Below are 16448 nucleotides of genomic sequence, written 5' to 3' on the forward strand. Positions count from 1 at the left end.
GTAGAGGAGAAATGGAAAAAAGACAAACCCAAAGGGGGAAAAAAAAAGTGTAAACTGCAGATTCCTTCCTTCCTTCCTCCCTCCTAACTTTCAGCAGTTTGCTTGCCCCATCCCCATCCCCTGACAAAGGAAGCATATTGTAGTAGAATGTAATTTAATTAGGTTGCTACCATCACTCTAATGAAATGAAACAGACCAATCTAACTCCACTATCCAAGACGAATGAAATGAAAGTAGTAAACAGCACAAGTGAAAAATAAACTAGATATTTAAAACTCTTGAAATATTAATCTAAGGTATGATTAGTAAAACTTTGTGGAATTTTTTTTTAATTTCATGGTATTCCTTTAAATGTTAATAAATCTTGTCAAACTGGTTTGCTTCCTACTGTCGCTGAACAATTATGACATCTTACAGAGTGCTCCTACACTACAGTTTGTTTGGTGGTAGGAGGCATTCTCCCCCAATCCACCATGTACTTCCATTGGTGTCATGCCTGTCTTTATCTGGGACTGTTAATTTCTTACACATCCAGTTAATTCAGTTAATGCGCATGTTCAAATGTAGTCAGGAACCTGCATTACAGAGCTCCTTTGATGGATTAATAGAGGTATTTCGGTTAGGTTAAATGTGTTATAAGGCAATGGCCACCTGAATTGTTGCTAGTTGAAGAAAAGCTTGACCTTGTTTATAAGCAAGAATAGTCTGAATTACTCTGGCTCACTTCCCAAATCACCTGACAGAAAGGAGACTGCAAACCTCTAGAGCCCAAAATAGCTGCTCAGTTTATGAATGTGGAGGAAGATGGAGAGCCTTCTCAAACATTCAGTCTAGCACCAGCTGTCTACTGTCTGTTACAGGTGCGAGCAGCTGAGGTGCTTGTCTAAAAACAGCTGCCAGCTGCAAACTCATGCACCTATAGTAACAACTAGTGATTGGCAGGTACCATGCTGGGTTTGTGTTGACCCTTGATTGTTCTGGGCAATTTATCCAGTGTAGAAATTCCATGGTAATCCAGGGAGGTTAAAGGAAGTTGTTACAGCTGGGAAATTGAATGCCATATGATCCTTACATTCAGCTTATCAGCAAACCAGAGAGTGACATCTCAGCTTTTGGAAGACTAGCAGACAACTTTCTTCACAGTAAACCTGAACTATTAGCTTCCCAAAAATGTTTTATAAATGCCAATGAAAAAAATGATAAAATAACCTGGAGGTTTTCTTTTCCATTCATAAAAATTAGTACTTTCGCACTCAAAAACATTGAAACCCTTCTAAAAAGTAAAAATTCCACAACGCACTAGGTCACAAAACAGTTTATAGAAAGTTCAGCTAAAAAGAGGGGTGCTAGTGAGGTTTAAGGAATGGGAACAACCTGTGTCATGGAAAGTGTTCAAAATAGGTAGGACAGGACAAGCGTAAACAAAAGTAGAGAGGTCAGAGCAGAGACTCGAGAAAAGTGACCAAGTAAGGAGAGGGGAGGATATAAGGTCATACAAGGAGAATGATGGAGAGTTCTGAAAAGCAATTGGATACAATCATATATATATCGCGTGCATCCCATCCATCTGTAGTATTTAAAGAAAACCAATCCCTGGAAGACCTAACTATGTTTACATATGCATATGGTTGTTAACCTCTGAGAATAGGACAAGAAGCAATGGGCTTAAACTGCAGCAAGGACAGTTTAGGTTGGACATTAGAAAAAAAACTTCCTTTCAGGATAGTTAAGCACTGGAATAAATTGCCTATGGAGGTTGTGGAATCTCCATCATTGGAGGTTTTTAAGAGCAGGTTAGACAAACACTTGCCAGAGATGGTCTAGGTCGGGGGGTGGGCAAACTACAGCCCTGCAGATCTTTTAATCCGTCCCTCAAGTTCCCACCAGGGAGTGGGGTTGGGGGCTTTCCCCGCTCTGCATGTGCCGTGGCTCCCGGAAGCAGCAGCATGTCCCCCCTCCGGCTCCTATGCATAGGGGTAGCCAGGGGGCTCCGTACACTGCCCCCGCTCCAGGCACCGCTCCCGCAGCTCCCATTGGCCGGGAACCACAGCCACTGCGAGCTGGCAGGGGCGGCACCAGCAGATGGGGCAGCGCACAGAGCTGCATGGCCACACCTCTGCGTAGGAGCCGGAGGGAGGACATGCCGCTGCTTCTGGGAGCTGCTTGAGGTATGTGCCGTTCGGAGCCTCCACCCTTGACCCCCTCCTGCACCCCAACCTCCTGCCCCAGCTCTGATCCCCCTACCACCCTCCAAACCCCTCTGCACCCTGGAAGGCCTGCTGCACCCCCAACCCCTCACCCTCAACCCCACACCAGAGCCCGCACCCCCAGCCGGAGCCCTCACCCCCTCCAGCACCCCAACCTCCAATTTCATGAGCATTCATGGCCCACCATACAATTTCCATACCCAGATGTGGCCCTCGGGCCACAAAGTTTGCCCACCCCGGTCTAGATAATACTTAGTCCTGCCTTGAGGGCAGAGGACTGGACTAGAAGACCTCTCAACATCCCTTCCAGTCAACAATTCTATATAGAAATAGGATTCAATGGTATTCAGCTTGTGTAGTACACAAATCACTGACCAACATTGTACATATAACGTGGGAACTTTGAAAAGAGTCAGCAGTGGCTTAACCGTTTCCCTTGAAGTCACTGGGAAAAATATTTACTGAAGTACTCACATGTACTAACTGGAAAGAATTGGTAAGCAAGCTGTAACATTATCATTCTGCACAAGCTGAAATCACTAAAGAGCTAACATTACTAAGAGCTGAGATCACTGAGTGCTGTGTTAACTCGTGGGGGAGCCTGAAGATATATTGCTAAGCGGCTGGCACAGCGGAGCAGTTTGTGCGACAGTTGGGGCGGCCCACGGGACGGCGAGTAGAGCGGAGCAAAGCTGACCAGTCTGCAGGACTGTTGGTGCGGCCCATGGGACAGCGAGTGGAGTGAAGCGGGATGGAGTGAGGCAGAGCGGAGCAGTTCATGGGACGGCTGGAGCGGCTCACGGGACGGCTGGTGGAGTGAACCGGCTGGGGGTGAAGGCTGCAGCAGAACCCCACAGAGAGGCGGGGCAGTCAGCCTCGGACCACGTAAGGTGCCCCTTAACACCCCGCATGCCCCTTCCTCCCCCCCCCCATTTCCACCCAGGCTGGGGGGGGGGTGTGAACTCTGCAGATTAACTTTTGAACTCTGGGGCTGCACTGACCAGGGACAGAGACTTTTGGGGTGTTGGACTTTTGGAACTTTGGGGTGATCTTTTGGGTTGTTGGACTTAAGACCCTGAGGGGAAAAGGATACTGCCAAACTTACTTGGGGGTGGTTTGTGTTAGGAATCCTGTTTGTGGTGTTTCCCCAACACAATGCCGCATTGTTTCCCTCCTTTATTAAAAGGATTTTGCAACACTCAGACTCCGTGTTTGCGAGAGGGGAAGTATTGCCTCTTAGAGGCGCCCGGTTTTGCATTGCGTTATTGAAACGGAACCCTAGATACTGAACCCGACCCTTGTTGCTGCCAACTCAGATGGGTAGAAGGGTTACACTGCTAAGCGGCTGGCAGAGTGGAGCAGTTTGTGGGATGGCGAGTGGAGCGGAGCAAAGCTGAGCAGTTTGTGGGACGGTTGGTGCGGCCCTTGGGACAGCGAGCGGAGTGAAGCGGGGTGGATATAAACAGGCAACTCCTTCCTGCTTCAAAATACTGAGTTCTGTGTGTAACCCATCCATGTCCATATCAATCAGAAGGTGGACGGTATTCAAGGAGCTGATTTTTCAGACTAATAATAATCCAAACAAAGGTTCTGAGTAGATACTACTTGTTACTGTATTGTGTGTTGCTTCCTCACCCCACCCCTACTAGAATAACAAAGGATTTCCAAGGCTAAACCACAGACGCAGCAAAGGAGGAGCCGTGAAAAGCTATCCTGATTGCTACCGAGCAAAACACTTTCTGCATTGTCTCTTCAAAATAGGGTTTATGAATATCTACAGAACAGGTGACATGTTCCTAATGATAGTAATCTTGCAATAAGAGACACTCACTCCATGAGTTGCTGTGTCATTAATGTCAAGAATAAAATGTATATACTCTTCTATTTTGATAAATATTCTACTTAACGCATTCTGAAATTAAATTGCTGATTTGTTTTCCAACTACTTTCATTTCCAATCAGCATCATCTTAAAATCACATTCTCTCTGGATCACTTTGCTGTTTTGGGGCACTATCCTTAGGAAAAGAAGCAGACTTTGCGGTGGTGTGTAGATAGCTTACACTTACAGATATCTGCAGTAAAACAAAAATCAAGCGTTTTGCTGAAAAATTTATACTCCATTTTGAAGAGAGATTTGGGAAGCATCAACACTGATTTATGATGAAGTGCCCAGTTCTGTGCTAGAAGAGAAGTAGAACAAGGAAACTGAAGTTCAGGGAATACACATATGGATCTTGTTTTTGACTTGATTCACTCCTGGTTCTTTATTAAGGCTTTGGCTACACTGGCGCTGTACAGCGCTGCAACTTGCTGCGCTCAGGGGTGTGAAAAAACACCCCCCTGAGTGCAGCGAGTACAGCACTGTAAAGCGCCAGTGTAATCAGTGCCTGCAGCGCTGCACGCTCGCTCGCAGCGCTGCAAGCTATTCCCCTCGGAGAGGTGGAGTACATACAGCGCTGCGAGAGCTCTCTCGCAGCGCTGGCGGCGCAAATACACTCGCGCTTCACAGTGCTGCCGCGGCAGAGCTGTGAAGTCCCGAGTGTAGCCAAGCCCTAAGTGTTGCAGGGTCTTAGGGCTTGTGTAGTCGCGGCAGAGCGCTGGGAGAGAGCTCTCCCAGCACTCCAAAAAAAAAAACCCTCCACGAGGGGCGTAGCTACCAGCGCTGGTGCACTGTCTACACTTGTGCTTTACAACGCTGAAACTTGCTGCGTTCAGGGGGATGTTTTTTCACACTCCTGAGCGAGAAAGTTGCAGAGCTGCAAAGTGCCAGTGTAAACAAGCCCTAAATTCAGTCTTTAGTTGCTCCCTTCAGATTACATTTGATATGCTAGTTTGTGGGAGTAGGATTGGGGATAAAGGGGGAGGTTTACATTGTAGATGATTTTTTGTGTATCTTATTAGAATATGGGGCAATTTTTAGGTCAGAGTGTAGAGCATACAGAGAGCAGCAGAGTAAACCTTGAGAATTGTACACTTCTCCAATTTCTGTAATCAAATTACGTGAAGAGAATACCCCGCATATGAAGCATGTAGTTAGAGGGATCTCTATCATTAAGGCTCAACACAATATCTGCTACTTCCAATCCCTTCCATTCAAGGAATTAATAAACCTTGTACTTCTATTAAACAGATTTACAGAAGATTCCAAGATTATATCTGTATATTTTGAAGGGTGTCACTGAAAATTAATTCCTAAATGGAAAATAGTAAAAAGCTGTTACTTGGAGGTCTCTGCTGCTGTCTGGAATTATTAAACTTAGATTCTGAGGCTTTAACCAAGAGTCAGATAAAACCTTTGGGACACTGTCCCCATGTTAGAAGTACAGCAATTACCTTCTATGTTGTATACACTTTAAATTTAAACACAGTACTAGAAGAAGCGAGAGAGAAGTGTCACCTTTTCTAATGCTTCCAAGATAGTTACTGAATATTGAACTGGTAAAAAATAAACTCTAGCTCACTAAAATATCTCATTGAAAATGATAAAGAGCTATATTTCTCTATATTTTTTTAAGCCCACTGGTAAGAGTTATTTCAGATCTGCACAGATAATCAAGCTGCTGCTTAACTGCAGCACTCTGTGGTGAAATCAACTCAGCCCCTTCAGGCCGACAGTAGCAAAGTCCCTGACGGATTTTTTCAATCGGATATTGGCTGTGTTCACGTTAACGACTCAAGGATTCTTTGCTACATTCTTTATTTTGCCCTGCTAAGGCAGCCAAGACAAATTAGCCCAATCTGAAGTAAAAGCAAGCCCTCAGCTACCCCTATCTTGTACTAATATATACTTTTAATAAGTTTTGGGAAAGGGGTATAGGTGGGAAATGCATGACATGTAACTCTAATTCCCCTGTCCCTTGAATAAATGGAGATGTGGTTTATTTAAAATTCTGAGCTGTAGTTCTGCTATTTGGGAATAGCTTTCTGAAAGTCTGTGGGTGGATACTGGTAATGAAACAGAGAATTCAGAACTGTGGGGAGCATAAGGCCAAATAAGCTTTTATACCAGTATATATGTGTATTCTTTAAAAATAATTACACAGCTGTAGTGGAAGGCTAGTTAACTGAACCCACGGAGGCACTGACTGTTCAGACAATTAATCTCAATATGAAATCCCCCATGGCAAAGTGCTGTAAGTTTAAATTCTCCGATTTTAACCATAACATTTAAGTTTATTGGGTAGTGTCCACTCCTCTTTCTCAATGGATCTGAGGAATGATTTTTTTAATCACAATATAGTTTCATACAAAGATGATGTCGTAGTATCTGGATCATAAGTGAAAAATTTGATAGTCTCAAAATCTTACAAACTTCATTCAACTGCCTTGGATAGGACCCCGTCACATGGATTGAAGAAGGCCTAAAGGACCATAAAAAGCGCAATGTAGAGTTGAGGCATGATGTTTAGTGAGGTGACGTATGCGTTAGTCTTACCTTTAATAAATGATCTAGAAGGGGAAAAAACAGCAACATGTCTCAATCACTGAACAATCCTTTTCTCTGGCCTTGACAAAAGCAGTGTTGCCCGGCTCACGTCCATTTAGATTGCTGCTGCAAAGGCCATTCTCCTAGTCCAGTGATACTCAGACTCAGTGGTTCAGGAGTCAAATTAGCAATCAACATTATCCAAAAGAGCCACAGTAGAGTGAATTCATTGTTTCATTTACTATAATACTGTATATTCATATTTAAACAGTATAATAGGAAATATTTAGTTTCTATATATAATTCTCACAGCAGAATGACTGAAAGTATTATTATTTTATCAACTACAACTGCTTAATAACATAGTAAAAGCATCCTGACTGGTTAATAACTTAGATTGGTTAATGATTAAATCACAGTGTTTAACATCATGTGCTGCAGTGAGCTCCAGAAGACACATTGAAGAGCCACTTGCAGCTCATGACCCTCAGTCTGAGTATCAGTGTCCTAGCCTAGCGCGTTGACCATGTCACCCCTCTCTTTGCATCCCTCCACCAGATCCCTTGTCTCCATGTCATCAAACATAAGCTGCTTGTCTTCACTCTCAAGGCCCTTCATGGCCTATCTCCCTACTTCTCTCTCAGTGTCAAAATGTCGACTCCCACCTCCAGTCGACTCCCAGCCTCCATCACCACTTGATAAATTTTCAAACAAGCATCTTCATGCTTTCTCCCATTATGCCCCTGACACTTATGAGGTGCTCCCCACAAACAGCCACAAAGCCACCTCATTATCATCAATCAAATCTCTCATCGCAACTCCTCTTTGCCATAATGCTTACAAAAAACTTGACAATGGTTAGGCTTCTGGTGTGCCGAGACCACTGCCTAGCATGCGGATCTATTTCTCTCTCTCTAGCATCCTTAATGGGTAGATCTGACGGCTTGTTTTTCATAGCCCAGGAACAAACAGTGTGAGCGATTAGTACCTGAAGTATCAGGCTGCTGGCAACCATCTTTTTAGGATCCTCTAGTGATCTGAAGGCCAATTTCAACAGCATTATATTTCCTCTGTGGCTTTTCTGAAGAGATCACCAGGCATAAAGATCTATGAGATTTCAATGGAGGTGAATGATCGAAGATCAGAAAAAAGGCTTTTTTTTTCTGGATATTGTTAAGTATCAGGTGTTTACATGCTCTTTAAAAGCTTTCCAGTAAAAGCCACAGTTTTGTTTCCATAACTCAGGGCTTGTCTACACGAACACTTAGTTTGCAGTGAGCTGGGGTGTAAATGTACCCCTCAGTAGCCTGCCATTCACTAAAAGTTCCCTAGTGCATTTTGATCTTTCCCACTTTGAAATGGGAGTAGATCAAAGAGCACCAGGGAACTTTTAGCGTGTGGCAACAGTTACCACATGGCCACTTAGCACATGGCAGGCATATGAGGGGCAGATTTACACCCCAGCTTACCATGAACTAAATGTTTGTGTACACAAGCTCTCACGCAATGGCAGCTGCTGTTTGCACATTAGCACCATTGTTGGGAATCATTTTCCCTACTAGTACAATATAGGTTAAGATACAACTCATCTCTTTGGGACTTCAACTACATTGGTTAGGGATCAGGTCCAGACAGTGCATCATTTAGTCTAGAAGAGGATTCAGATGAAATGGTCAGCCACAAAATGTAGGTAGCAGTTCTGAAATCAGTTTACTTGTAGGTCAAAATTAAGCAAGAATATGCTTCTAGTGATGCTGAAACGACATCCTAAAATTGCAGCAATAGGCCCTTAAAACTGTTTACATGCCTATTACAGTACTTACAATTAGGATGTTAATCTACAATAATCATAAAAGGGTTTTCAAAATGCTCTTAGATACCAGATTCCGAAACTAATTCAAAAGTATATGTGCAGCAATCATCAGACCACCTTCTGGCAGGAGAGGAAACTGATCTGTCTATTCAGATAGATATGGGAGTATGGAACAGATAATACCACTCATCTCAGAAATAGGCAGCAAGATGAGACAGTAAAAACCCATCAACATACATCATTCGATCATGGTACAGTGTCATCTTCCAGCCTCTATTAGCCCTCACTGCCTCAGTGCAAGTCCCAGACACTTTATCCTGTTTATAATTGCTGATGAGCAGTAATAAGGCCTCCATGCCTCAGCTCCCGTCCGTTCCACTTCAGCGCCCACCTATTAGGTAATAACTTTTATTTACAGCCTTGCTTGATGCGCTGTTCTATTAGTACAGCCGAGAACTGAGCAGGGTAAAAAAGTGTCTCTAATGGGCACTATAATTGCCGGGGCTGGGAGATTTATAATGCAGCTCTGGGGCTGTTCTAGCATCCTATTCCTTCTGGTGAGAAGGCTCTAGGAAGGTTGGATTGCTAACACAGTGCCCTCCAACAGTCAAACAGTAAAGAGCACCTTAAAGAGCACCTCAAAAGGTCAATTGGAACAACAAAAACCTCTCAAAGTTGTTTTTATAATAAAAAAACCCGTCACTAACCTTTTTTATATTGTTAGCTCAGACACTTTACCACTGCAGAGCAATAGAATATCTAATTAATGGTAGACCAGAGCTTTTTGTCCTTACTAGACACGTAAGGGATGATAAAAAGTGATCATAAAAAGGAAGTTTCAGCCACAGCCAAAGCCAAGGAGACATTCATTTGACTGGCACCTCCATACTGTCTGTGCTAGCAGCTCCCAACAGGTTGTCATCTCAGGCAACATGGGCTCAATCCTGCAAGGGGCTGAGCACTTTGGCACTGATCTAGCAAAACACTTAAGCACATGCCTAAATTTAAAGATCAGTGCTAGAGTGCTCAGCACCTCCTAGGATTGAGCCCCAAACAAGGCGAAGCATACAGCACGCTCCTAAAACTGAAACTCTGGACCATAAAAGTACCACCTGACATACAAAATAAAGTTCTGATATGTTAGCACCAAGACAAAATTACAAGTGACGTGCACATGAAAATCCTTGGTTTCCATGAACCTCTCATGAGAAGTGGAGTAAGGCACTTACAGACCCATCAGCTTTATGGATAAACTCTGCGGATTGATTGTATCGTTATTGCAACAGATCTGTTTCTACCGCACTCTTTTTTTCAAGCACAATTAAGAATTAGCAGAGTGCACTCAAGGAGTTCCACTGACCTTTCCAGAAAATCTCTAAATTGTCTGAAAATGCTTTAAAATCCAGCTGATATGATTTACATATTCAGTCTTCTTAGAGTCATATAGCAGAAGAGTAATAAAATCCTTTTATGCTATTTAATACTGTACTTTCATGACACAGGCACGAGTATAAATGGGGTAAGGATGCCAACCTGAGTTGAAAAAGCTTTACTGCAATAATGTCAGCCATTAATCCGGACATGAATTCTAACCAATAAAAGACAAATTAAGATACATAAAAAAAAACATTCAGCAGGCCAGAGCCCAGCATCTTTTCTACACCATTCTCACACGTCTGGCTCTTCAAAACCTTTAAGACCTCACCCCAGCTAGTCATTCTTAGACATCTCATTCTTTTCTATCATAATCCTTGTCCTTTGGACACACTTTAGAATAGAAATACTTTGACAACCAGACCATCAATTCTGGCAAAGGGAGAAAAAACACTATTTGGTGTCATAATGTGACTTTGTCAGAGGGCTGCTCCAGAATCCAAGCTGACAAGTGCACAAGGTAAAAACTTTTCTTTTTAAAAACACTTTTTCCTTGTCTTGACAGATTTATTGTTTTGATCTTTCTTCAGTGGTTACACTAAATGCTAATAAAATGTGAAAGGTTTATGTCTTCCTTAATATTCTCCTGATGGGAGCTAGCATATTACATAAGTAGGTCAAATTTCTAATTTTCTGTCTCAAATACTGATACTGCAGACCTAAGGGAAAAACTACACCTGGGGGGTTGGGGGGAGAGACACAGCTGAACTCACACCAAAACATTCTTCTTAAAGCTCAGACCTGAGGAAATGCAGGGTTCTTACAAAAGGAAGTATTTATGCAAAGTGTAGTATATACAGTTTTATCCACTGAACTAACCAACTTCCTAGGAATGAACACAAGTTGAAATGTGGCTACAGTTAACTGGAGTATAATGTGAAACATTCACCTATAGTAGCCTTATCAGCCCACCTCTCAATCCCAGCTCAGTTTAAGACTTTATATACATATAGTAAACCCCATGGAACTCACACTACTACTAACTATTTATATTTAACTGGATTCCCAAACACTGCCCCAGAAAACATATCCATTTTTTCTTCAAGCACCACTGATAAAATTAGCTTGAAATGTAAGTTTTGAAAAAAGTAATTTTAACAAAACTTAGAAATTTTTTTTAATTATTACAAGTTGTGCTTTATAAAAAAAAAAAAAAAAAAAAAAAAAAAATCAACATTTCCTGTATTACTTGCACCCAAAGAGAATTGCTTGCAGGCCAGACCTTCCCACATTGTGCAAGAACTTGAAACTGGAATTGACTAGCTTATTGCCATTGTCAAACCTAGGAGAAATGCTAAAAGTAAGTAAAGCATAAATAGTGACAAAAATATGAAATTAAAAATACTGGTATTTTTGTGGGTAATTATGATTTTTTATTCTTTAGAAAGTAACCTTTTAACTCCTGGCTAACGGGCTCAGTAGAGTGAAAGACTACAACTAAATCACACAGACCCTGACCAGCAGGAGAGGTGCCAGGGTTTTTGCCGCCCTAGGCGGCAGCGCTCCTCATAGCATTTGGCGGCGGGGGTCCTTCCGCTCCGTGTCTTAGGGGCGCTTCGGCGGCGGGTCCCGGAGCGAGTGAATGACCCGCCGCCGAAGTGCACTGAAGACGCGGAGTGGAATGACCCCCGCCGCCGAATTGCCGCCGAGAACAGCAAAATGCCGCCCCCCAAATCCTGCCGCCCTAGGTGACCGCCTAGGGTCGCCTAGCGGAAGCGCCGGCCCTGCTGACCAGTGAACGGAAAGCAACTTCAAAAATAGGCTTGGGAAAAATAAGGAAACTACAAACAATGCAAAACAAATTTGCTTTACTCAATTGGCTGTTATACTAAAGGAGAGACTGGTAACCCAAACAGCAAGTTCTCTTTGCGTTTTTGTTGATAGCTTCTAAAAGAACACTGCATATGATAAATATACCAGAATAAAGGGACCAAAAATCTCTCTAGATTACTAGCACAGACTGGGAATAAGAAAGCTACTGGGGAAAAACATCTTAATGTTTAATGGGACATTTTTCAACATGTCTAATAGTTCCATCTGCCTTAATCTAATCTAAGGAGATATTGCTTCTCCCAGATGGCATGGCAAATTGTAATCTTACTTGCCATTATGCTAATTACGATCACATTTTTAACATTCACATAGTGCTTTTCCACTATCATTTTCAAGACCATCTATCCAGAAAGTTATTTAACTACCCTTCAATCTAAATTTTAGTTAAATATTACAGCAGCTATTATATGAAGGAAAACATATGCAGTTGGAGCTTAGTTTGTGTAGCGATAGAGGCAAAGGGATACAGAGGCAAACTTACTTTCTTGTTTAGAAGCATCCTCACATCTAAATGGGACAGAAACATCTTGATCTTTTATGACTGAAAGAGGGGGACGAGGTAAGAAAAAAAGGCAACAGTAGAAGTGTCCTGTATTACCTAGTGACAAACTGAGAAATGTTTCCTGCAAGAGTCACTGCAGAAGAAGAATGCCCTAATCCCTGAAAAAGAGGGAGTCCTTAACTATGCTCAGGAATAGCCCCCGTTCAACCATCAGTACACTGCAATACTGGTGCTTACTCCTAAATATAGAGACAACGGCATGCAAGGGTTTGCAACAACTGATCTAAATCAGGTTTACCCCAGTCTCAATTGATGCAAACATCAGTTCCTCCTTGCATGTACTGTGAGGTCAATCGGGAAGGGTGCAACCAACTCTGCTCTGTTCTTTTAAAGTGGGACTGTCATAGGCCCCATCTAAATTCAATTAAAGCAACAGGATTACTTTTGTATTTTTCTATGGTTATGTCATGTTAATTGCAAAGTTGTAAATGTAGCTTCCTCCCATTTTTCATGATTTAGCTGTTACTCTCAACTGCAGGTCACCAAGGTTTATTTTCCACTGCAATTCTCCTGGTATACTGTTGTACTTGTACAACTACCTATTATGCAAAGCCTAGTAGAAAGCAAAACTTACCAGAGTCACAGGATCTTTTGGTTGGTGTAGTTAACGAGACATGAGGTGTACCTGTGCATGGCCCACCTGGAAAAGGAGAATAAAAAGTCAGTCCCAAAACACATTAATACTAAGCATTTGCCATCTTCTTACAGATAAACCAAATCAGAGTTATGTCTAGGGATGTACAGGTACTGAAACATGCACATGTCCTGGGAGCTTATGGGTGTTGAGAGTCCGATATTCATTCAGCTCTTTGTCCTCCACCCCTTCCTTCCCATTAATATCCGAATATGACTTACAATTAAATATTGGGATGACACTTTTATATATGCTGTAAACATTTTGTTAGAAATATCCTTAGAGAAATACACTGGCAAAGGTGATTCTACATTCCAACAGAGCTGGGATCTCAATGGTTAATCCACAAAAAGACCCTGGGATGAAATCCTGGCTCCCCTGAAGTCAGTCAATGGGAGGTTTGCATTATGTTTCTATAGTAATTTACATCCCACAGGGCTTTACAAGCAGGTTATGTAAATCGATGAAATGTCATAGACTTTAATGAGTTGAACCTACTTTCACCAGACCTAGATTTTGTCCCATTTCTAAAAATCACTTCTCCCACCATGGGAACGTACTTTTCTTTGGGTGGTATGCAATACTATTGAACAGCACACAACAAAACTACACAATAGTTTAGGATGGGAAGAGAGAACAGCATATCCAACTGAAACTGCTGGAAGAAGTTATACAGACACAATGTTGACCAAAATGGAAGAAGTGTTATGGGATCAATCATCAATCACCACAAGTGGTCAAAGCTTTAGTTTTACGTATAATCTCAAACACAAGCATATACTACATTACCTTTGTGGACAAATTTTATTTTCAGGTTCTGGACTCTTGCCCACTCATCTGGTATTTGTCTGGTGGTAAATTGCTTTTAGGCTTCCTACTATATTTCAAGACGCATCATCATGGAAGAGCTCTCCAGAGATCTTGTTAAACTAACAACCCAATTCAGTATATTCACTGTATTGCAGTAAAGCACAAATAAAACCATATAGCTGAGTCAAGACAAATTGACAGAAAGTGTAACTGACAGTAATAATACATTGTAGCTTGGATAATTGGATGATATTACACACCTAGAACCTGAAACTAAGTCTGGTCTAGTAGACTTTGGAGACGAAAATACCAACAATTCAGTTTAAAGCAAGGGGTTAGTATAAGCCTGTCCCCAAGTATTGGGATGTGCTGCTAACTGAGCTTATGTCTATGCTGCCAGGCAGTTTGGACTACGGAGTATGAACTGCCATGCACATCAAAGTCCTGCACTATAACGCGCCTGTGTGTGGACATGAAGTAAAAGGTTTAGTTCACATTTAATGTAGCCATCTTCAAACAGCACTACATTAATGCAAACTGAGGCCTGGTCTACACGGGGGGGGGGGGGAGGGAGGGGGAAATCGATCTAAGTTACACAACTTCAGCTACGGGAATAACGTAGCTGAAGTCGACGTACTTAGACCTACTCACTGTCTTCACTGCGGCGAGTCGACTGCTGCCGCTCCCCCGTCTACTGTGCCTGTGCCACTCACGGCGGAGGAGTACAGGAGTTGACGGGAGAGTGCTCGGGGGTCTATTTATCGTGTCTAGACTAGACGCGATAAATCAACCCCCGCTGGATCGATCGCTGCCTGCCAATCCGGCGGGTAGTGTAGACATACCCTAAGAACTCTTTTGTTCGCGTCTGGAGCATCCACATGGGAGTTATAGTGCAACATTTTGGTGTGCACTGCTATTCACATCCCTGTAGTCCAAACTGCTGGGCAGAGTACAGAAGCCCTCAGTTGTTACCAGTCATCCAATATTTACGTGTCCTGAAATCAGCACTGTTGCTATAACAAATTGTAGTCTTCCCTTTTCAAACCATTTCAAATCTGGACTGGTAAAAGTAACCTACAATGGAAACTGTACCTTTTTGCTTCTTTATGTTTTATAAAAAAGCAGCCTGAATTTTTCTCATGTTATAATTTTACTTGTTTTTACTACAGAAATATCAGATCTTGCTTGCCAACTCTGTTTATATTGCAAAAACTCATGGGATTATAACTTTACAAAAGGTGACAAACATGGCCAATTGAGGGGGAAGGCATTTTTAATTAGACCACCTACAACTCTGCTTGTTGTGTTTGAACATCTGTTTAACTCAAGCTTCTGAAAAAACTCTCAAAAGATCTTAATGTTTCAGAACCCAGCCTTTCAAATGAGGAAAGAAGCAGTTCTCATTTGAGTTCCCTGGCCCTTCAAGGAGTCCTCAAGCCAACGTGTGGAAAACTAGTTCAACAGCACAATTTTTATTCCCCCTTAGCAGGTCACCTTTAAAGTGATTTCAAGGTAAATCAAAATGTAAATCTAACAAGACACTGTCAAGCTGAAATCATTTAAGAATTCAGCTTCTTTACTTGTGTTAGACTTTGTTAGAATATTAAAAATGAAAATGTTAGAGTAATTTACACTATTAATGCTATTGTCCAAGATGCAAAAAAATGCACTAGTGTTTTGGAAAAGGGGATGAAAGGATCCCCAGACAGACCTGACAACCATTTGAAGAGCCTTTTACAAGCTAACTCGAGCACTAGTACGAAGTTCAACATTTTGGATATTAATATTGTAAAGAAATTTTTAGAACGAATACCAAAAAATCTTGCTATTGGAAATATACAAAAACTTCAATTTTAGGTCTATTTGACTTGTCACTGATCATTTTAAAAAGCAGGTGCACATCCATTGTTTACATGTCAACAACATGCAACAGTGTGCAGTTCTACTGAAGTAATTCCATACACATGTGCTTTGGTCTCAAGTGAAATACCTTTTTCATTAAAAAATGTCATTTAGTTACATTCTTTCAATTTTCATAGAAAGAAAATTGATTTTCTACCATGATGGAGCCTATGAGATCAACCCAGATTATTGTACAGTAAAATATTTACACCAGGTGGGGCTTTCAGAACCCAGGCAAATATAGGATTTTTTACTTGCCATTTTTAAAGCAGAATAAATTGCAACTGTTTCTCATTCTTTTGCATTTCCAGGAGTGCAATAGGAGTTTGTTTATTGCCTCATTAGATATTATGTTCAGATGAGTGATTTTTTGTATTGCACAGTAGTAGGGCTTCAACAACTAATAACTTGGGATTTGCATGCAAATACACCAGAGTGCCTCATAACCGATGAAGTTTGCATGCCCTTTGCAGCACTTTCTTCTACAGCTGTTTTTTGTTCCACCATTAAAACTAGTCATGCATAATTGTGTACGGTGGGCTTGAATCTGCAATTCTATGTGGAAACCATGATGTTGAATCCATTGCAATACTGACAAATAACTTAGAGATCTTTATATTATTTGAAATAGGCAGTGTATTTTTCATTGGTCTGAAATTAGTACAGTTTGTGTAGGAAAATGAAGTTAAATGACTATCCTCACTTAACGGCTACAAAAAATAGGTTTAAGTTAACACGTCCCTCTAAGTATCAAAATCTTAGTACCTGGAATCAGTGCTTGGTGTGTTTAACTATGGGTCAAAAAATGCTCATTCAGTAGATGCA

The 16448-nt window shown here is 41.7% G+C and overlaps 1 protein-coding gene across 1 annotated transcript in view; it reads right to left on the reverse strand.

Annotated features, from left to right (window-relative positions):
- ZFAND3 (zinc finger AN1-type containing 3) overlaps nt 1–16448 on the reverse strand; it is a 248111-nt gene that overhangs the window by 46368 nt on the left and 185295 nt on the right. Inside the window, exon 5 of the mRNA XM_024193786.3 lies at nt 12852–12917. Within this exon, the coding sequence (XP_024049554.1) occupies nt 12852–12917 (66 nt within the window). The remainder of the gene's footprint in view (nt 1–12851; nt 12918–16448) is intronic.

Source organism: Terrapene carolina, unplaced genomic scaffold (assembly GCF_002925995.2).
Source record: "Terrapene carolina triunguis isolate 2854851 unplaced genomic scaffold, T_m_triunguis-2.0 Scaffold85, whole genome shotgun sequence".
Taxonomy (NCBI): domain Eukaryota; kingdom Metazoa; phylum Chordata; order Testudines; family Emydidae; genus Terrapene; species Terrapene triunguis.